The sequence below is a fragment of the Cucumis melo genome, chromosome 4 (genome assembly GCF_025177605.1).
Source record: "Cucumis melo cultivar AY chromosome 4, USDA_Cmelo_AY_1.0, whole genome shotgun sequence".
NCBI lineage: Eukaryota > Viridiplantae > Streptophyta > Magnoliopsida > Cucurbitales > Cucurbitaceae > Cucumis > Cucumis melo.
Genome location: NC_066860.1, coordinates 21,620,234 through 21,643,745, shown reverse-complemented (window position 1 = coordinate 21,643,745; position 23,512 = coordinate 21,620,234). Strand labels below are relative to the sequence as shown.

General features: G+C 32.0%; 1 protein-coding gene and 1 non-coding gene across 2 annotated transcripts; one reads left to right on the top strand and one right to left on the bottom strand.

Annotated features, from left to right (window-relative positions):
• Positions 1 to 17,582: 17,582 nt before the first annotated feature.
• TRNAA-AGC (transfer RNA alanine (anticodon AGC)) lies at positions 17,583 to 17,655 on the top strand. The gene has a single exon. It is a non-coding gene; the product is annotated as a tRNA-Ala (tRNA).
• A 1,053-nt stretch (positions 17,656 to 18,708) lies between these two features.
• Positions 18,709 to 23,105, bottom strand: LOC103502797 (plastidal glycolate/glycerate translocator 1, chloroplastic). The gene is made up of 8 exons (XM_008466887.3): positions 22,608 to 23,105; positions 22,195 to 22,510; positions 21,433 to 21,694; positions 21,163 to 21,278; positions 20,460 to 20,569; positions 19,781 to 19,958; positions 19,422 to 19,551; positions 18,709 to 19,057 (listed from the first exon to the last, which is right to left on the bottom strand). The coding sequence occupies exons 1-8, from the start codon at positions 22,914 to 22,916 to the stop codon at positions 18,907 to 18,909; spliced, it is 1,572 nt and encodes a 523-aa protein (XP_008465109.1). The 5' UTR covers positions 22,917 to 23,105; the 3' UTR covers positions 18,709 to 18,906.
• Positions 23,106 to 23,512: the final 407 nt, after the last annotated feature.

Genomic DNA, 23,512 nt, shown 5'->3' with positions numbered 1-23,512 from the left:
TTAGAAAAAGTTCCAAATACCATACCATCCCATTAGTTTGGGATGATAATCCTTAATTGTTTGTTTCAAAAACGCTTTCTATATTTAAAATTAAGAAGGAAAAAAAAAGTAATCTTTAATTTGTGGAAACCCTAATGTTAATTCTCTTTTAAAATTTTGTTTGAACTTTTAAAAATTACATTGAAACTCTTGACCATAAAAAACTGTTTAGAAATTCTTTAAAAAACACTCATTTGTTTTTAAGTCGTGTCTTTTGATATATTTACGTACATATAACAACCTAATTTAGAGAAGTCTAATTTATATACATTTTGGTCACATTGTAGATGGTCTAAAAAGGTTACTATTTCTTTCTACTTTAATGTGAATAAGAAAGGAGGGGATGCAACTCAGATGGTAGAGCGCGAGCTTAACATGTGAGAGGCACGGAAATTGATACCTTGCATCTTCACTTTTACAAATTCTTAAATTTATAATTGTTTGAATGATTAAGCTCTAAATATATCATTTTATTTAAATTGATAAACAAATAAACTATACAAAATTGTAAATAAAGATTCTCGCAGCCCTAAAGAAAGTGATTTTAGAAAAAAAAAATTAAAGAAAATGATTTTAGAAAAATAAGAAATTGCTCAAAATTGATTTTTGAAGCATCACCTCTTTAATGATCGTAGAAAAATGATTAACTGAGAATCATCACCTCTTTAGTGATTATAGAAAAACGATTAACCGAGAATTTTTAGTAATTTGATAGTTTTAAAATCATTTTTTGTATGAAAACATAAGGATTAATTTTAAATACATGCAATCAATTTCAAGAGTGTGTTACCAAACATAAATTTGATTGGTTAAAAATCAATTTTACAAAATCAGTTGTGCTAAATCTTTAAAATCACTACTCCAACTATCACTCTCAAACACACTATTTTAAGGATCAAAATAGGATTTAATTAATTTATTTTTTTGATAGTTTATCACAACTATATCTATCTATATATATATTAACCTTTATTATTATTATTTTAACAAATAAGTTAATTTAGTATAGTGGTAATTACTTTTGTTTGTCATTGGATTTTAGGTTAATTGCAAATGTAACACCATCGCTTTATGATTTAGCTTTATATGCTCAATGTTTTGTGCATTCACTTGTGTGGCATGAAAATCATCTTCCATGGGCAAATTTTGTCATTCATTTTGACCTACTTTGTTTTTAAGCTTTTTTTTTTGTACAAAGAAAATGCCCTTGCTTGTCATGTGGGTAACCCGAGACTCAATCTTCGGAGATGTCGCTTGTTGTTGTTGAATAAGAAATTTTGGAACCAATCACAAATTGCCACATCATTTACTAAAATAATTATATTTTAGATTAACTAAAAATTGGCATGTGTCCCAAATTAAATTTAAAGACAAATTAGACAATTTTAATGATGTCACGTGTCTTTATTATGGCAATTGGGTCAAATTAATTATTTTGGTTCAATTGAATATTATTTAGTTGGGCTAAAATTCAATTGAGCCCAAAAATAAGCTTAATTTAACCCAAAATTAAAAATGACCAAAATCCATGTGATTAAGTCCATGGGTATGGTCCATGGACCAGGCTAACCCAAGTCCATAAAAACCCACCAGGGAACTCTATAAATAGAGGAGTTCTCTTCATTTGCACGGGTTGGAAATTTTTTACTCCAGAAGGTCTAGAGAGAATTCTTCCAAGAGATAGAAGTCTCCTCAACTCCAGAAGTCGACCACCCTCGAAGATTGAAGTTTCTTTGAAAATACAAGCTTTCTTCAAAGACTCCAATTTCAAGAACACCTTCAAAGATTGAAGCTCCTTTGAAGATCTAAGTTTTCTTCCAAGTCTTCAACCTCAAGAACACCCTCGAAGATTGAAGCTTCCTCGAAGATTGAAGCTTCTTCGAAGATACAAGCTTTCTTCCAAGACTCCAACTTTAAGAACATCACGTGCTTCGCTTCCTCAAATCAAGCGTAAGCATCCAGCCGAGAGAGAATCAAAGGATCAAATTCTAGAGATCGAACCACATCGCATCGAATCAATATAAATACAACATCAACACAAGTTCAACTCCACGAATCAAATTTCTCCGGAAATCTCGTGTGAACAGTTGTATTGTATAATTATATACTAGTTAGAGGATATACAAAAAATGTGGAATATAATTTAAAATATTTTATGACTTGATTATGGAGTGACAAATTGGCTAATTGCTTTAAGAAGTGTTACACTCACCAGCATAAGTAAGTTGAGTTAGTAAAAATAGGTAACTTGCTTGCACCAACAGTTAAAACGTTCACCCCAACTATCAATCTCTCTAATGTTTTCAATGACTCTACTTGTTGGCACCCTAACAAATACTATTGCTACACTCTACCTACGCATTGCCAACACTAATGATCAATTCTAGTCTCTTGCACATGTCACGGTCACTTCTTGTCATTCGCCAGCTTTCCTTTACCTCTACCTTTGCTTGAAAAATTAAAAATTAAAGAGTGAGTATAAATTATACTCAGTAAGGGACTTATTACTAGTTCCACTAAGTGTTTGTTAACTTTCTATTAGAGTCCTGTAAAGTGATACCCCTAAACTGGCACTTCCTGAACATCTCTGGTTTTCGGTGAATCCAAAGGAACACCTAGGACAAAACTGGTCTTCGGTGAACAAAAAGGAACACCTAAAACAAACTGGTCTTTAGTGAACTCGAAAGAAACACTAAGACAATCGAGCTGTAAGTGACCCCGTCGAGTCACTCATATACATATCATCTCATATTGGACTAGTGATCCCGTTGGACTACACAGTCATAAAAAGGTGGTGATCCCGAAAAACACCCATGTGGGTACTACACAGTCTAATAGATAAAGTTGACAGAACACCCTATCCATAGCATGTAGCATAACACAACATCATAAGCATAACATGAATATTAATCATAACGTTCTAAATCATGAGATTAATATTTCATGCATTAACATCATCGATCATCATCATTAAAATAATTCAGTCATAACTATCAGTCATCATCATCAACATAAACTCAGTCATAACTATCAGTCATAATCTTCAACATAAACTTAGTCATAACTATCAGTCATCATCGTCAATATAAACTCAGTCATAACTATCAGTTATCATAAACATAAACTTAGTCATGACTATCAGTCATCATAAACATAAACTCAGTCATGACTATCAATCATCATAACTTAAACACATTGTGCATATTAACTACATCAATGCATAATGGAAAATTACATGCAAACTCTTACTTCAATTTGAAGGTCTAGTAAGAGAATATCTTAAAGAAGGAAACATGACTTCAAGTCAAGAAAAGGCGAAAGCCATGATTTTCCTTCGACATCATCTTCATGAGGGACTAAAGATTGAATATCTTACGGTAAAAGATCCAGATGAACTATGGCAAAGTTTAAAAGAAAGGTATGATCATAAAAAAACTGTGATTCTTCCTAAAGCTCGATATGATTGGATGCACTTAATGTTGCAAGATTTTAAATTAGTAAATGATTATAATTCCGCGTTATTTAAAATTTGTTCAAAATTATTGTTATGCGAAGAAAAAGTTACTGATGAAGATATGTTAGATAAACATTTTCAATATTTCATGTCTTGAATATGCTCCTACAGTAGCAATATCGAGAAAGAGGTTTTAAAAAGTATTCTGAACTCATATCATGTCTTCTTATGGCTGAACAAAATAATGAGTTATTAATAAAAAACCATGAATCTCGACCAACTGGAGCAACACCATTCCCTAAAGCAAATGTTGTATTTTTAAATAATATTAATAGTCGAGGTCGAGGTCGAGGTCGTGGTCGTAATCGTGGTCGAGGTCGTGACCGTGGTAGAGAAAGAAGTAATTATACTTTACGTGGTAATAATCATTTAGATTTCAAGAAAACCACAAATGATGATCATAGAAGGAAGACTCCACAAAATAAGAAAATTAAAAGTGGTGAAAATCAATGCTTCCGTTGTGGTATGAATGGTCATTGGACTCGTACTTGTCATACATCCAAGCACTTAGTCGACCTCTATCAAACCTCATTGAAGGAAAAAAGGAAGAATGTAGAAGTAAACTTTGCCTATCAAGATGATGTATTTGACCCTTCCAACATGACCCATTTGGATGTGGCAGACTTCTTGGAGTCTCTTGAAGAGAAAAATGATGTTAATGAAGGAGTAGCAAATACTTCCTTTAATTATGATAATGTACAAAACTAATATTTGCATTATGTTTTCTCTATTTAACATTTACCAGTTTATTTACATTTCAAGGTTAGTTTTTTTTTTTTTTTATCAAGAGACTTATTGTAATCATTTTCTTTTTAATGAAGAGTTATGGACATTCCTCATATTTTGGCTGACTCAAAGATGAATAATGAAGACTTATATTTGGCAGATAGTGCAACTAGCACACAATACTTAAAGGGAAATTGTATTGAGTGGCACAATAAAAATCCAATTTAGCAATATTAGCACTAACATTTTCAATTTTGCAAATATAGCAACTTTTTAATTTTGGTTGATATTTCTTATTTTATTCTTTTTATTATTCCAAAATTGCCCTTCTTTGGTGTTTTCTCTTCCTCTTTCGTTTTTCTTTATTGTTCTCCTTCATTTTTCGTTTTCTTCTTCTCTTCTCTATCGTTCTTCTTCACCATTTCTCCTATTCACCTACTTCTCTTCTCCTCGTCTTCTTCTACCTCTTCTCCACTGTTCTTCTCCACCGTCCTTCTCTTCTCTCTTCAATTTCGTTCTTTTAGATTTCTCCCTCTTCGTCGGCTTCTCTCTTTTTTTTTTATCATCTTCTCCTCGTCTTCTTCTCCTATTCTCCTCGTTTTTTCTTCAGAGAAAACAAGAATTATGTATGTATTTCTTCTCCTTTTTTTGAAGCCCTAATATTATTTCTGTAAATTGCTCATATATTATTCATTAAAATTAGGGCTACGATTAATTCTTCCCCATCTCTTTTATTTGTTCATAATATCTTTATCGAAAGGAACATTGTAGATTAGTTTGGTTTTATTTAGTTACGTTCGGTTCTGTTTTTTTTTTAATTTGTATCAATTTTTTATATCAACGGTATGATATACTTATATTATATGTATTAGTTGACTGATATACTTGCTACGTATTTTTTATTTTTCCAAAATTATTGCAGTTCATTGTAGTTATGGTTAAATTGGCAGTAATTGTTTTTTCAAAGTGGTCAATGGGATGAGCAACATTACTACGTGGATTACAAAACAAATTGTGTTGTGGTTGATGGAGCGATATCATCATTTGATTCTTTTGTGAACTTAATTCATACTGAAATTCAGATTGAGTTATGTATTTAACTTTCAGTTTTAATTTGTTGACTATAGGCGATAATGATGTTCAACATGTTATTAAGATTGTAAAAATACCATAACAACTGTATCGACAATACATAAAGTGTATCATGCTTAGTGCATCAGGTGTATTTAATTAATTGAGTGTATCAACAGTGTGTATCAACAACATATCAAGTGTTTCAAACTAATAATATGTATCAATGAAGTTTTGCAAGTGATTAAGTGTATTACATCTATCAAATGTATTAGCAAACAAACAAGTGTATCAACAATATATAAAGTGTATCATTCTTAGCGCATCAAGTGTATTTAATTGATTAAGTGTATCAATAGTTGAGCAAGTGTATCAACAACATATCAAATGTTTCAAACTAATAATATGTATCAACAAAGTTTAGCAAGTGATTGAGTGTATTAAATCTATTAAGTGTATCAGCAAACAATAACAAGTGTATCAACGATATATAACATGTATCAATGATATATAAAGTGTATCATTCTTAGTGCATCAAAGTGTATTTAATTGATTGAGTATATCAACAGTTGAGCAACTGTATCAACAACATATCAAGTGTATCAAACTAATAATATGTATCAATAAAGTTTAGCAAGTGATTAAGTGTATTAAATCTATCGAGTGTATCAAGAAACAATAACAAGTGTATCAACGATATATAAAGTGTATCATTCTTAGTGCTTCAAGTGTATTTAATTGATTGAGTGTATCAACAACATATCAAGTTTTTTAAACTAATAATATGTATCAGTGAAATATTAGAGAGCAAAAAAAAGTGTACAAGCAGTACATCAAATCAGGTGTATTGACGGTATATATTGGTGTATCAACGGTATATATTGGTGTATCAGCCGTATATATTGGTGTATCAACCGTATATATTGGTGTATCAACCGTATATATTGGTGTATCAGTAATGACTGAAGGGTAACTTCGTAATTTCGTGATTTTAAAATGCGGGCTGGGCTTCAATTTTGCTATTTTTGCAAATGTAAAAATGATGTGCTATGGGCCTAATTTATGATACTATAATTGTCATATTTGCAAGAGCCTCATACTTAAAAGTAAAAAATATTTTTCTACATTCACAATGCTTGAAGCAATTGTCAATACAATATCAGGTTCTACAAACTTGATTGAAGGTTTTGGTATAGCAAACCTTATTTTGCCTAGGGGAACAAAATTTACAATTAGTAATGTTTTGTTCTCTAATAAGTCAAAAAGAAACTTATTGAGTTTCAAAGATATACGTCAAAATGGTTATGATGTTGAAACTAACAATAAAAATAATATATAATATCTTTATATTACATTTATTGTTTCACATGAAAAGCGTATATTGGAAACATTGTCTGCCTTTTCTTCTGGATTATATTATACTCATATACGAGTATTTGAAATAATATAGAATATCTTTATATACTAAAAATAATATAGAATATCTTTATATTACATTTATTGTTTCACATAAAAAGCGTATATTGGAAACATTGTCTGCCTTTATTTCTGGATTATATTATACTGATATACGAGTAATTGAAACATATGTCACCATGAACTCGAAGTTCATGATTTTAAATATGTTTACTGTTTGGTATGGTCGATTGGGTCATCTCGGGTCAATAATGATGAGAAGATTATTGAAAATTCTCATGGACATCCACTAAAGAACTAGAAGATTCTTCAATCTAATGAATTATCATGTATTGCTTGCTTTCAAGGAAAATTAATTATTAGGTCATCACTAGCCAAAGTGGGAGTTGAGTCACCTACATTTTTAGAACGGATTCATGGTGACATATGTGGACTAATCAATCCATAAGTGGACCATTTAGATACTTCATGGTTTTAATTGACGCATCAAGTAGATGGTCACATGTGTGTTTATTATCAAGTTGAAACATTGCATTTGCAAGATTACTTGCTCAAATAATCAAATTAAGAGCACGGTTTCCTGATTATACAATAAAAAATATTCAACTTGATAATACTAGTGAATTTACATCCCAAGCATTTAATAATTATTGCATGTTAACTGAGATAAATATTGAACATCCTGTAGCTCATGTTCATACACAAAATGGTTTGGCAGAATCATTTATCAAGCGTTTACAATTGATTTCCAGATCATTACTTATGAGAGCAAAACTTCCATTATCTATATGGGGTCATGCTATTTTGCATGCAGCGTCACTTATATACGTAAGACTGACATCTTATCATAAGTATTCCCCAACATAATTACCTTATGGTTAGGAACCAAATATTTCTCATTTGCGAATTTTTTGTTGTGCAGTATATGTTCCAATTCCACCACAACGTGCTAAAATGGGACCTCAAAGAAGGTTAGGAATATATGTTGGATTTGAATCCCCATCAATTATTAGATATCTTAAACTCTTGACGAGGGATGTATTTACTGCACGATTCGCTGATTGTCATTTTAATGAGACAAATTTTTCAACATTAAGGAGAGAATTAAGAAGTTGGAAAATGACATTGCCTAGAATGTATCGTTATTGTCTCATTTAGATCCTCGTACAAAGCAATGTGAACTAGAAGTTTAAAAGATAATTCATTTACAAAGTGTAGCAAACCAAATGCCAGATGCATGTGTAGATACTAAGAAAGTGGCCAAGTCATATATTCCAGCTGCAAATGCTCCATCTAGAATTGAAATCCCAACTCAGCAAGTTGATACAATTAATGAATCAGCACTGCGCCAAAAGCGTGGTAGACTGATGGGTTCAAAGGATAAAAATCTTTGAAAAAGAAAAGTGACCAATAGAAATGACTTAATTGACAATAGAAACATTCAAGAAAAAGTCATGGACACGACTAATGGTAAAAATGTTGAAGAGACTCAAGTATATGAAGATAACAATGAGATTTCAATAAATTATACCATAATAGGGAAAACTTGGAATAGAACTAATGTAGTTGTGGACAACATTTTTGCGTATAATGTTACACATAATATCATTCATGAAAATAAGCATTATGAACCTAAATCTGTTGACGAATATCATAATAGAAAAGATTGGCCTAAGTGGAAAGAAGTCATCCAAGCAGAACTAAACTCACTCACGCAATGTGAAGTTTTTGGACTTATAGTTCATACACCTAAAGTAGTAAAACCTGTGGAATTTAAATAGGTATTTGTGTGTGAACGAAATGAAAATAATGAGGTCACTAGATATAAAGCACGACTTGTTGCATAAGAATTTTCTCAAAGACCAGACTTTGATTTTAAGGAAACATATTCTCATGTGGTGGATGCTATTACATTAAGATATTTAATTAGTCTGACTGTATACGAAAATCTTGATATACATTTTATGGATGTAATTACAGCATACTTGTATGGATCTTTGGAAAATGAAATCTACATGAAAATTCCAGAAGGATTTAAGATACCTGAATCATATAATTCAAACTCTAGAGAATTATGTACAATCAAATTATAAAGATCATTATCTGGATTGAAACAATCAGGACGAATGTGGTACAATCGCTTAAGTGAATATTTATTGAAAGAAGGTTATCAAAATAATTCAATTTGTCCATGTGTTTTTATTAAGAAATCACAGGATTTGCGATTATAGTTGTATATGTTGATGATTTAAATATAATTGGAACTCCTGAAGAGCTTTCAAAGGCAATAGAATATCTCAAAAAGGAATTTGAAATGAAAGATCTTGATAAGACAAAATTTTGCCTTGGCTTACAAATCGAGCATTTAGCCGATGGAATTTTTATTCATCAATTGACATATACAGAAAAGATTTTGAAAAGATTCTATATGGACAAAGCACACCCATTGAACATTCCAATGGTGGTTTGATTACTAGATGTAAAAAATGATATCTTTCGACCTCTAGAAGATAATGAAGAATTACTTGGTTCTGAAGTATCGTACCTTAGTGCAATAAGTGCATTAATGTATCTTGCTAATAACATAAGACCAGATATAATATTTTCAGTAAATCTATTACACTAGAAGAAATTTGGTCTTTAATGTCGGGTGGAAAAAATGAAAAATGGGCTTTAATGTCGTTTTTCAACAGGCGGATGTTTAATGTCGGTTTTAAACCGACATTAAAGATAGAGCTTTAATGTCGGTTTAAAACCGACATTAAACACCCTGTTTTTTTAGAACTGACATTAAAGCCCATTTTTATTTTATTTTTATTTTTTAATTTTGTAAAATTCAACTTTCTCTTTCTTACTTTACTCTTTTCTCAAACCCTCCCACACATTTCTCAAATTTCTTTCACCCTTCTCAATCTCATCACTTTCTTTCCTCTCTTCTTCGACAGCTGCCGCCACCACCACCAGCATACATCAGTTTCTTCCATCCCTGTCGTCGTTTGTGTCCTGTCGTTGTGCTCATCGTCGCCACCACTGTGCCCAGCCGTTGCATTTGTAAAATATTTATCGTTTGCTCCTCTCGAGCGTTTAACATTTTGGAAATCTTAGCGAACAAACATAGATAGTCAAGCCTCCTTTTCGAAGATCAACTTCCATCTCCATCTTCATCACCGACTTTCGAGAAGGTTAGACCCATTTTCCTAATGTTGACCCAATGGCACTTTTTTTATTGGAACGTCTCCTAGCATTTGATCCCAAATGTCGTCTAACAGCTGCAGAGGTGAGTCAAATCTACCAACTTGTTTTATTAACCTAATAACATGCCTTTATAATATATTCATTCAATTTCAGGCCCTTGCTGATCCTTACTTCAACGGCATGGCGAAACAAGAACTTGAACCTTCTATTCAACCAATTTCAAAACTTGAGTTTGAGTTCGAAAGGAGGAAGTTATCAAAAGATGATGTTAGAGAGTTGATTTATGCAGAGGTAATATAACGTAGCAACTCGAATCTTGATGTCCAAGTTTTGGAGATGAAGGTTCCCTTCCAAAATTATGGTTGGTTAAACTTAATGAAAGAATATAATATATTTAATGTATGAAGTCTACAGATTTTAGAGTATCATCCCCAGATGCGTCAGGGTTGTCTACGTGGTGGGGATCATCCAACTACCTTCATGTATCCAAGGTAGAGACTTTGCTTCATAATTAAATATTAACATCATTTACAGTTAGTTCCAAAAGAAAAAGAAAACATTTATAGAGAGGGAATAATCCATTACTTCCTCTTGCTTATGCTTAGTGGCGTCAATCGATTTAAGCTTCAATTTGCACATCTGGAAGAGCACCATGGTAAAGGTGAAAGAAGAAGTCCACTTCAAAGGCAGAACATTTCTTTACCTCGGTAATAATTTGAATTGAAGTTTGAAATGAAACATGTCTTGGAATTAAAGTTGTTTTTTTTGTGTAACTGGGGAAGAAACAAATAAACATCTTTCCAATTTCCAAAATTCTTTCTGTACTCATTCAAAGTTTATTCTCTGTTTGTAATTGAGTCTGTTTTTTTTTTTCTTTTTTTTTTCTTTTCTCCAGGACTTTTGGCACCAAAAGATTTTCAAGGTTGGACTCGGAGATTAAAGCTGCGGTAGAGACCAATGAGTAAGCTTCCTTAATTAAATGCAGTCTCTGAAACAGTAATTTAATCTTAATTACATCTAAACCATGTTTTGTTTGTTATTAGTTTTTCTTAAGTCATTGCTGCGGCCGGAGAAGCTGAAACACACAAGAGAGGGTCCATTGGAAATGCATCAATAATAAGTTGATTTTGGTTGTTCCATATGGAAAAATTCTGTTCTTTGAATTACGATCCCAGTAGATTTACAATGTCATGGAAGTGGGCAATAGTCGATATATTTTCAAGTTACTTTCATAGAATTATTTGTTAAGTTGCTTTACAAGGTTCCTTCTATTTTAGTTTAATAGTGTAATACGTCAATAAAATGAAATTTCATTTCATTATATTTATAGCTTAGTCCACTGTTTCAGGGAGCTGCAGGAGTTGCTGTTCAATATCTCGGTTACACTCCTGGACTTTTTATTGTGGGGCTCTTTGCTATTCTAGTCTTGTGGATGTATGCTAACTTTTGGATTACAGGGACGTTGTTTATAGTTGGAGGTACAAACTTCTTTCCATAAATTGGGCTCTTTGTAATTACCAGTTTAGTCTCATAAATTCATTTAGATTAGGGTCTGTTCTTGTTGATAGGGTTGAGACTCCATTTCTTTTCCCTCCCTATGATACATGTTTCTTTTCACACTTCTCGTTCTCGATTTCCTACACAGACACATATTAATAATTAAAACTGTGGTACAGAGTTGACTACTAGATCTTTTCCATGGTTGTGGTTTGTGTGTCTTCATAGTAGCCGATAACCATAGTTTACTTCTATTTTTTTGTGATTGAAGGTTCAATGTTCCAATCTGTGGTATGGCTTTCCACAATGCCATAACTTTTTCTGTAATCAGCGGGGTAAAAAGGAAAAAATAAAAGCATCTTCCACATGTATTTCATAAATAAGTCTATTGGAGATAGTGGGGGAAGGGGAAGTATGGCAAAATTTTCACCATATTAGATGTTATGTTGACTGAACAAGTGCTATTTTGCATACAAATGTCGTCTGTGCATCTTCCAAGATTGATATCCCATCTGTGAATTGTCACGAAGGTGTTACAAAGAGTATCAACTAATTTCTCCTTTTGTATGAAGTTACATGTACGAATAAAATGTCCATAATACTGGGAGGGAAGATGTTTATGGGCATATTATCTCTAATATAATTATTTTAAATTTAGAAATGACAAGTAGAGAAGATAGATGTTTCTAATATTTTCCAAATTTACTGCACACTGCTTGTGGTGGTTGCAATGAAGATCTATATGAACTTTTTATACTTCTACACACGACTATTCACCCTTATGCCCACTTTAATATCCGTTTCCCATAAGAGTAAATTTTCTTAATGAATCTGTACTCCACTTAAAGTAAAATGATGTCAGAGGCTAATGAAATTCCTTTCCATTTGCTTTTGATGCCAACATTCTAGTATTTAGTCACTCCTAGAATCTCTTGAGGAAAAATTGTACTAATGTTTGTCTTTTCTTTTAGGCTGTGCTTGTGCATCCTGATAAAAATATGGGAAGCCCATTGGCGAGTGAGTCATTTAAGAAGCTTCAATGTGCATATGAGGTAATTTTCATTTTTTGTCTTAGCTTTCTGTTTCTTCAATCATATCTGCCGGAGAGTTGAGTGGCTCTTCATCACAATTCTCAGAGGATATGATGTATGTATATCTAAAAGGTAGGCGTAGGAAATATTTTTCATGTAACAATCAACAGGATACCATATTTATTATTTATTCACAAAGTTCATTGTTGTTTCTAGTTTGTTGCCATATTTTTTATATGTGGTTTGCTTGCTTTGAACGACCTTTTTTTCTCTTAAATAAGTTGGTTTCTGTTTTTTACATTTTTGTTTTGTTTGTGATATGGATACTTAGTTACGTAGGTTTCGGTTGCGAGACTTGCAATTATAACTAGGTCATAAAATTGTTACTTATCAATTCAACCATCTTGATGTCTCTTACAGGGAGATATCACTAAACAAATGACTGCAATAGAAGAAATGGTTGCAAGTGAGTACAATTAGCCAGACCCTTATCTTTGTGACAAGATCTTGAAGATGGTCATTTGTGAAGCGTTCTAGTTTGCTATTAGTTGCAATTTTAGTTATTACTCTCTCAATATATTCTTTTTCTTTCTTTCTTTCTTTTTTTCCAAAGGATGATCAGTGTATAATAATTAAGCTTCATAATTTCTTTGTATTTGGAGCCAAGTTGTATATAAATGTACACATTATTAAGATTTCATTTTGTATATGTACAAGTAAAAGATTTCATTTTTAACTATTTGGTGTCATACAAAATGGACAATAATGCAAGGATTTAATAAAAATAAATTTGAAAAAACGACATTAAAGACAGCTTTAATGTCGGTTAAAAAAAAAATTAAAGACATCTTTAATGTCGGTTATCCACCGACATTAAAGATAAACCGACATTAAAGGCCTTCAATAACACCTTCAAAGATGTCGGTTTATAACCGACATTGAAGGCCTTTAATGTCGGTTTATAACCGACATTAAAGATGTCTTTAATGTCGGTTATAAACCGACATTGAAGCCCAACCGACATTAAAGCCTTTTAATAACGCTCGCAAAGATGTCGGTCGCCAAGTGACATTAAAGGCCTTTAATGTCGGTTTTAAACCGACATTAAAGGCCAAATTTCTTGTAGTGTTAGCAAGATATAGTTCTTCTTCAATAAAAAGATATTGGACTGGAGTTAAGCATGTACTTTGTTATCTTTGAGGGACAATTGATATGGGTTTGTTTTATTCAAATAAATCAAACTTTGATCTAGTTGGTTATGCGGATGCTGAATATTTATCTGACCCACACAAAGTAAGATCTCAAACATGTTATTTGTTTACATGTGGAGGAATTGCTATATTTTGGCGGTCTGTAAAGCAAACCATGACGGCCACTTCATCGAATCATGCAGAAATTCTTGCAATTCATGAAGCTAGTAGAGAATGTGTATGGTTGAGGTCAATGACTCATCATATTCGAGAAATATGTGGTTTGTCTTTCAGTAAAAATTTACCAACAATATTATTTGAAGATAATACCGCATGTATAGCACAAATCAAAGGAGGTTATATAAAAGGAGATAAAACAAAGCATATCTCACCAAAGCTCTTCTATACACATGACCTTGAAGAAAATGGTGACATCAGTGTTCAACAAATTTCTTCAAAAGACAATTTGGCGGACTTATTCACAAAAGCATTACCCACATCAACATTTGAAAAGTTGGTACACAACATTGGAATACGACGACTCAGAGAACTCAGGTGATGTATTCATAAGGGGGAGTAGAAATATTGCCCTCAAGGAATAGGAATACTACACTCCTTTTCCCTTGACTATGATTTTTCTCATTAGGTTTTCCTAGCAAGGTTTTTAATAAGGCAGTTATTAATGTATAAAAATAATGTACTCTTTTTCCTTCACTAGGATTTTTTCCTAGTAAGGTTTTATCGAGGCATTTATTTTTATATAATATGGATATTTAGGGGGAGTATTGTAAATATAATGATATATTATAAATATAGATATCCATAACCTACATAGGTTAAAAATTTCATATAACTCTTTCATTCAATTCCATATTGTAACATTCATCCCATTGAATATAATGTAACCTATACAATGGTATGTCCTATAAATAGAGGAGTGTGATGCCTTTGTAAGACACACCACAATTGAGTTTAATTGTCTTTCTCTTCTCTATTCTTCTTTTGTGTACTTATTTAGTTTTTGGTTCTTTATTTCATAACAATAATTACTATTATTTTCCTTTCTTTTTCCTAGCTATTCTTTTCAAAACTACATAAATCTTCTCTTTCTTCATTTAAAACACACGAAATCTTCTTTTTAAACTTAAATACTCTCTCTCTCTCTCCAATCACATCACTTTATCTTTCCTAAATAATATATATCCCTTCATAATATAATTATTTTAACTTCAAATTCAATTAATTATATAATCAAATATATAATTAATCATAATTCTCTCAAATACAATCCACTTAAAACAAACAATTTCAATCATATGTTCCAAATTTTAAATAATTAATTGGAAAATATCTAATTAATTCTAATTCCTGCAAAATTAATAATTTCAACAATTAAATCAAATAACACTTAAAATATTTTCAACATAGTTTAAAATTAAACTTAAGATAATTAAGATGTCTAGATAGATAGTCTTTGAAGGTCTCTTCATGATCCAATATGTTTAGATGTTGGAGATTGAGGTGGTTGTGTTGTTGCTCGAGAATTAAAAAGGCTTCTAAGATATAGAGATTAACTAATTTTTCTCTCAATAAGTCTTCCCCATTGCGCAGTGCTTTGAGAGTTCTCTATATATCTCTTCTCATTATAAAGTTGTCGTGATCAGGGAAAATGGGCATTTTTCAAACCATTCTCCTTTTCTTCTTCTAGATTCAACTCTAAGAATTTGTGCCCTTTTAAACCAATGACCAAATAGAATTCTTTCAACCAAAAATTGCTATATGTCTATTGAAGTTGAAAGCAAGAACATTTGACTTTTTTGTGCTTTTTTTAGTATTTCAAAAATTGTGTTGCTATTTTTGTCATTTTAATATTGAGGAAGTGGCCAAAAGGGCTATTCAAAACTCTAGAAAGAATTGTTTGGTATATTTTTTATTTGATTAAATTCAATGTTACTAAACTATAGTATACAATAATTCTAAGATTTTTGTACTCATATTCCATAATTATGTCATTTGGATGGTGTTTGACCAACAGAAAAAATATAATAAACAATATGTTATAAACCAAGAGCTTGTGCTAACAAATGCACAAATATAGATCACTATTCGGATTGATATTGACAAAGATAGAGCAATCATACAAAGATAGACAAAGATAGCAAATATAGACAATATAGATAGACATTGGATTTCATTGCTTTTTCATTCTATTTTGTTACCTTCACTTCTTTTTCGTTCTTCATTTATTTTTCTTTTGTCTTTCCTTTATATTTTATTGCTTTACTAGTTGAGGTTGTTTGTAGTTTGCTCACCATCTATTTATAGAGAAACAAAAAGGGTTAAGTTCCATATAATAAGAGTGATTATTAAATTAAATAAAACGAAGATAGATTCAGATCTCTTTGTACCAGAGATAAATGGAGATAGATAGAGATAGATTTGGTTGTGGAACCAAAATATTGAGCAACCAACGGAATATCGAAAAGAAATTTTGAAGAATTGATGGACAACAAAATGTGGAAGAATAAGAGGAAGATAGATTTTCAGAAGTTTGGTTGAAGAAGGTATGTGGAAATGAACGTTTGAAGAAGAAGATGTAAGATGAAAATGATGTGAAGAAGGCGAAGCAATGTGAAGAAGAGAAAAATTATGAAGAAGAGGGTTCGATTTTTAAATTGCATTGATTTGGATGATATTCTTGTAATTATGCGTGATTGGGATGGTATGTTGTATATATAAACGATCGTGCATAAATATCTAACGATCATTCAAGGTATTTTAAACGATCGTTTATATCTAAAGCTTTCTCGTCATTTTTTAATATAATCTACACAATCATGTATCATTACCTACACGATACACGATCGCATATCATGATCATTTAGAAGAAGATTACGTGTGTAACCGATTAATCATGTTTTGACTGGGGTATTTTTGATATTTTTCATTATGGAACTATAGGTTTTTTCCGTTTTTAAAATTGTTATATATAGCATAATTTTTTTATGTTCATATTTCAAATGTTTTAAGAATTTGGGAAAGTATATTGCTCGATGGTAGAAAAATTATATTAAGCAAAGAAACCAAACATTAAAAAAAAACAAGAACAAAAACAAAAAGTAAAAGTCACAAACACAAAAACGGATACCAATGACAACAAAGTCCATAAAAGTGCATGTCACAAAAAATGCAACGAATATTCAAAACTCAACCATGTATTCAAATTAAACATGGACACTTTGAACTAATTCAACATCTCAAATACATATTAAAACATCGTCATTTTGGTCATTGTACTTCAATGATTGTTCTATTTTAATTCATGTACTTTAAAATATTCAATTTTACCTGTCGTTTGAATAAAACTTGAAAATAGTCCTACATGTTAAATTGAAATAAATAAATATTTTTACTTATAAATTCCTCTGATCTCCTCTCCCTCGCATACTCTGTTTCTTTTTCATCGTTATCTTCTCCATCAAACTTTCTCTGTTTCTTCTAATTTCTTAAATATCATTAGAAGTAGAAACCCATAAAACTAGATTTCTTTCAATGCAGTTATTTCATAAATTACCTTGAAAAGTTGCCTAAATTTGAGGTATAGGCTATATATATATATATATATATATATATATATATATATATATATATATATATATATATATATATATCCAAACCCACATTCCCCTTTCAAAGTCTCTATCTTTCTTCAACATTCTTCTTCCGTTCTCTTCCATTTCGTTTATCCTTTCAAAAACCCCATTCTCGACTCTCTTTAGTTTTTATTTCCCTTTCGTTATTATTTTCTAATTTGTTGGTTTTGTAGATAATTGAAATAAAGTATAATTTTTTAAAAACATGTTTTATGTTTTTATTGTAATAATTATACATTACATAACGAATGGGGATGTAGCTCAGATGGTAGAGCGCTCGCTTAGCATGCGAGAGGTACGGGGATCGATACCCCGCATCTCCAATCCTTTTTTTTTTCATTTTTATTTTTACCACTCTTTCCATAGTTTATTAAAACTAATATATAAGCTTTATGTACATATTGTTACTGTATAGTGGTAAGTACAACTATATATACGGTTTCACCTTTCCCTCTCTTTTAAAATATATTGGGTCAAACATGTTTTCTTCCAGAAGTTTACAGGTTGGGCCTGGGAACGTGCTAGGCCCAAGGCTTTTTTATCTTTTTCTTTTCTCTTTTTCTTCTTGAAAATAACTTCTTTTATTATTAATATTTTATAAACTTCTTTATCCATTGAACAAGAAATTTTGGCCAATAAAATCGCGTCAGATCATCACGCAGCAAAATTATGATTCAAATTTGATTGAATTTGCATAGTCAAGTTTTCTCATATCCAACCTAATTAAGCCCCTCATGAAAAATTGAGCCAAAGAAATCATGGACTCAAGCCCACCAAACAAGTAAGGCCCGAGCGCAAGCCTAGCAAGAAAATGAACCCTACCCCAAGTCCAACAGACAGATGGTCCCAAACCCAATCCCAGGGAGCAAATAGGCCAAAGTCGACCTAAACTCATAGAAATTCTCTATAAATAAAAGACATTTTCATTTATTTGAGAATCTTTGGTTGAAGGAAGAATTGAAGCTCAAAAATCTCTCAAGACGTACAAGTTCTTATCAACATCGAGATCATTATCTTCCGAAAGATTGAAGACTTGGAATATCAAAATTTTCTTGAATTACAGAAGATTGAAACTCAAATAGACTTGCAACCATAACTTTACGAGAATCGAATATCAAAAAGTCATAAACCTTAATTTGTATTTGAAAGAAAGAATTAAATCTCATATTGTATCCACAACACTACATCAAGTTCAATTCCACGAATTACATTTTTTAAGAAATCTTCTGTGAACATCAACTAATAATAATAAATAAATAAAATCCCTACTCTGATATTTGTATTGAAGTGCGAAAACTAAATATATGGACAGGACAAGCTTCATATTTTATCCTTAATAAATAATTTTTTTTTAATACATGGGCAAAAGGATGAACTGCAGAAAAGAAAAATTAAAATAAATTGCTTTTTAAATAACGAATTTGAATTTTCAGATGAAAAAATAAAAATAAAATAAAATAAATAAACTAGAAGATCAACAACTTCTCTGTACAAAGTTCATGCTTCCCTCATTTTCCTTCCTTTTACCAAACTGATTAGAAATGAGATAGAGAGCAAGAGATTTTGGCTTTATATCAACCAGCAATGGCAATCAAGCTTTGCCTAACTAATGGAAGTGAGCAAAGCAAAGAGCCAAATATTCCATTCAAAGCGTAGGCAATGGCGCAAAATGGGAGAGCCTCTGGTTCCTTGGCCGATAATGCTGCTGTTCCAAGCCCGTGTGCACTGAAATATGCAAACGACTTGGTAAACACATTAACATGCTCAGCTCACAGATAGACTTACTGTGTTCTTGACAACAATGCCTAACGTAATGATGAATACCAATGACTTTGAAGTTTCTAATGACAAATCTAAGATTACTGGAAGGGAGGCTGTAACGAATTAGTAGCCAAAGTCGGGAAATTAAGTTATATAATCATAAAAAATCCCACTGCAACTCCCCAATTGCGGAAAAAGAAATAAGGAAATGGGATCGAGGAGAATCTGAACTGATACAGTTCCATGAAATTGCATGCTGTATAATACATGACATGGATTTGATAAAATCAAATTGCCTTCATTGATTCAATGGCAGCATAGCACTTACCTAGAAGCAGTTGCAATTCCCCGGGCGATAGGATCACGAAACTTCAGATTATCAAGGGTTGCTTGGACAAAATTTGCCCCAACCAAACCAGTGACGACAACCACAGCAGCCGTGACAGATGCATTGGTGCCTACAATCAAGAAAGCACGGAAACTGTCAGAAAGTTATGCTATGAACTGAAGTAGTTGAGTATCATACAGAAATAACAGCTTCAGATAACAGTTAAGAGCGTAGAAACATATAACAGCTACATATTTTATTACTATTATTTTTTGTATAAATCACAGTCTCGACACATGTAAAAGAGTAAATAGACCTAAAACTACAAGAGTATTGTAATTATACGGTTGTACTTGTACCTTCAAAAAATGTCACAATGCTGAGTGCCAATGCCACAGTTATACATCTTGGTAGGATTGAAACAGTCAAGTTCGGTTCTAATCCAATAAAACGTCCAATAAGAGCAGTTGAGTACAATGAAAATATAGTTGAGATAATGACAGAGGTAAAAATCTCAGCCGCATGCCTTTTAACGAGCTGCAAAATACAAGACACAATTTTAAGTATAGGAAAACGTCCAATAGCAGTAAAAAGAAGAAAATTTTGAGTGTTTGTTGTTCCTATTTCGGTTGACATTGCTTGTTGGAAAATGGGATTGCTATGGACAGAGAGTATTGCACAAGGTTATATTTCTAACAGAATACTTCCTTCACCAAAAGTAATCTGATGGTTCCTCATCTCTAATTTTATTAGCGCTTTCGCCTTTCAGTGTTCTTAAATCTTAATAAAAGTTCAAATGAGAAAGGGAACTTTTGGGACTTAGAAAATTGTTGTGGATAAAAACTCATTCGCGTGGTCCATGTACATCATTCTAGTTGTGTGTTCCTGAAGCCACAATAGCATTGACATTAGCAGCCTAAAGAAAAGTGCACTACTCGATTTGATTGAAGAGTTTTAAGTTTTCTAAGATTCAGATCATGTTGAGCATAAAAAGGAAGTTCAGCTCATTGAATGCGATCAATAAGAAAAAAAAAATACCTTTCTTTGTTTGAACATTGAGAAAGCAAAGGAGAGGATAACAGATCCCAAAAATCCCATTAGAATATCACCAGCTCCAGGGTTAGATGATGTTTTTGTCAAATATGAAGCTGAAATTATGTAAAGACCACCAGTCATACAAACAGACTAGGAAGACATACTTGTAAAATAGTAAGATGTGACTGATAAAAAAAAATTGGTGTACGAGCAAGTAAACCATCTAAGACACAAAACATAGCACCGTTAATCTAAATATAGTTTGATATAAAAACTATAACTTTTCTCTTATCCATGCACTAATTACACTAGGGAGACACTATTAAATGCAGTATAACTTTTTTCTTATTCATGCGTCTCCCTACTAATGTAGTTGTTAGGATTAGTGGACTTGGCACTTAGAGTATTTTTGAAAAGAATATAGAGCTATTTTCTAAATCTTTTCATTTTCTACTCCTTATTGTATTCTATTTATTCTCTCTTATTTGTACCTATTGTATTATTCATCATAAAAATAATAAAACTAAAAACATAGTGGTTTTTCTCCCGGTTCTCGGGTTTCCATAAGCCTTGGTTTCGTGTTTATTGCTTTTAATAGTAGTATCTTGCAACAATACACGTTTTGACATCTTAACATCTTTTTGGTTTTCCTCATAACTAAAGAAAGATCAAAACGTGAAACAAATATCTTGACTGTAGATTATACCTAGAATTGGATCAAGCCCAGAGCGAGAAAGGTATCCAAAAGCCAGAGCAGCGAGATCGGCAGAGACTGCACAACAGATGATTGGGTGGAAAACTGTCTTCACGCTGCCTGGTAAACTGGCAATCATATACCAAAAATCTATAAGATACAAAATATAAAAAGTAGAATCCATATTTTAAGAATAGTTTTAATCAACTGAATTTCCCAAAAGAGTGAAGAGGCCATTTTATCCTCTTTAGCTATATAAAGTTAAGTATAATAGAGCTTTACTTAGCACCAACAATATAGCCTAAAACAGTTGATGCAAGGAGGAACGGAAGGAATGTTCGCGCACTTGTCCCTAGTGCTGTTGGATAAAACAAAGCTGCAACAAATGACACCAGAAAAATTCCAGTCCAACTCCACATTTCAACTGAAGAAAAGGGAGGTGGTTTTTTCATAGGCTCAGCATCAGTCATTTCTGTTTTTACAATATTTCTAACAGCTATAGCCATGTATCCTGCAACACACAGAGTAGCTAGCCAACCTACAACTGCAAAGGACCAAGGAATAGAAGAGGGTAAGCCATTCAACTGAAACTCAAAAATCCATATAGTGAGAGAAACCGAAAGTCGCTATACATATTAGGAGTGACAACGTGGTTTTTTGGTTTTCAGTTTTAGAAAATTAAGCTTATAAAAAACTGCTTTCACTAGTGAGTTTCGCTGTTTTGTTATCTATGAGTTTCTTTAGTCTACGATCTAACAAGGTTTCCAAAACCCATGCCAAATTTTGAAAACTAAAAGAATAGTAATTGTTTTTAGAATTTGGCTAAAAATTCAAACGATTCCCTTAACAAAGACAAAGTCTTTAGGAAATTTCAAAAACCATTGACAAAAACTCAATGATTACCAATCGAACCTAGGCCAAGTATATAGAAGCAACCAAATTAAACCACCAGCAAAGGATATGTAAGGCATGTTTAAGATTTGCTTAATCAAAATCTGATTCACACTTAGTAAAGATGCAATATATCATGACAAAATTATGTACCTATAATGAAGCAAATTTTGATCCCAGAAGCCGCAGGGATATCCTTCACAGACAAGGGTAAAATAACCAATGATGGAACATAAAACAAAGGAAGCCACCTCTGAATAAACAAGAGAGCCGGTTCAAAGAAGTTCATAACACCAGTAGCAGCAGCAGGAATAGTAGAATCAAGAACCAACAAAACAGAAAAGATACAAAACATCCCAAACAATGCACTAGGAAACTTAATCGCAGCAGCCACAAAAGCCCCTTTCAAAAGCTTATCAGTCGCAACAATAATTCCAAGAGAAACAATCAAATGAATTACCCCAAATACCTACACAACATTAAAAAAAAAAAAAAAAAAATCAGAAAACAAAACAAAAAGAGAACCATAATTCAAAAACCCCAATTCCATTTTCTACTTTGCTTACAGTTTGAGAGAGAGAGGAAGAAGTGGAAACACCACCATCTGAAGCAGCCGATTTCAGAAGAACGTCTCTGTAGGTAGATGAAGATTGTGAAGAATCCATAGGAAGAAACCTTCGATGGGAAGAGGGGAATCTGAAAAAGGGTTTGTTTGATTCTTTGGGAGAGTGGGATTTGTTAAAACATCGAGAGCTAGCACCGAAAGAAATGGATGAAATTTTGGAATGGGATGGAAGAGAGAGAGTTGGATGAAGGTAATTGGAGAAAGAGAGAGGTGAAAATGAAAGATGGGGTATGGTGAAGGAGGCCGCCATGGAAATTTGTGTAGTGGAGAGAGTGAGAGTCTGCACAGAAGTTTGTGTGGGAATTTGGAAGTTCGTTGAGTGGACGTTGATGAGTCTTAACTCTGAGGTGAGCAGATGCAGAGGATGAACTGAATTCGGTTCCTTACGATCTGCCACGTCTCTTCTTTCACTTGGAGGACTAAAAAGAAAGAAAATCAATTTTCAACCGCCAAAATGAACGACTCCGACTACTTTGGAAGTCAGAGTCTTTGGTTTTAACCGTATTTTTTAAAAAATATTTTCAAGTGATTTATTTTAAAATAATTTATTTAAAAGAAATTAACTATTTGACAATACTTTGCATAGTTTTTAAAACGTATTTTAAAAAAAAATTATAGAAGAAGTTTATGTTAATCTGAACTAGATCTTCTGCTTTGTATAAGAAAAGGATACCACTAATCAACCTTTAAAATAGATTGATTAAAGTTGACATTCATGAATATTTATGCCTTATAACAATAAGTTTAGAAAATTAAATTTAAATTAGTAAATAAATATTTTATTAATTTTAAACAAGATAACGTGTGTATATATATATATATATATTAATAAGATTCTAATTCAGG

Excerpts from the sequence above, each read along its gene's own strand:
- LOC103502797 (XM_008466887.3), bottom strand. The coding sequence starts at position 22,916 with ATGGCGGCCTCCTTCACCATACCCCATCTTTCATTTTCACCTCTCTCT. Across the intron at positions 21,695-22,194 it reads CAAAATTTGCTTCATTATAG|TTGTAGGTTGGCTAGCTACT; the intron begins GTACATAATTTT and ends GGTCCTTTGCAG. Across the intron at positions 19,552-19,780 it reads CATTGTGACATTTTTTGAAG|GCACCAATGCATCTGTCACG; the intron begins GTACAAGTACAA and ends TCTTGATTGTAG.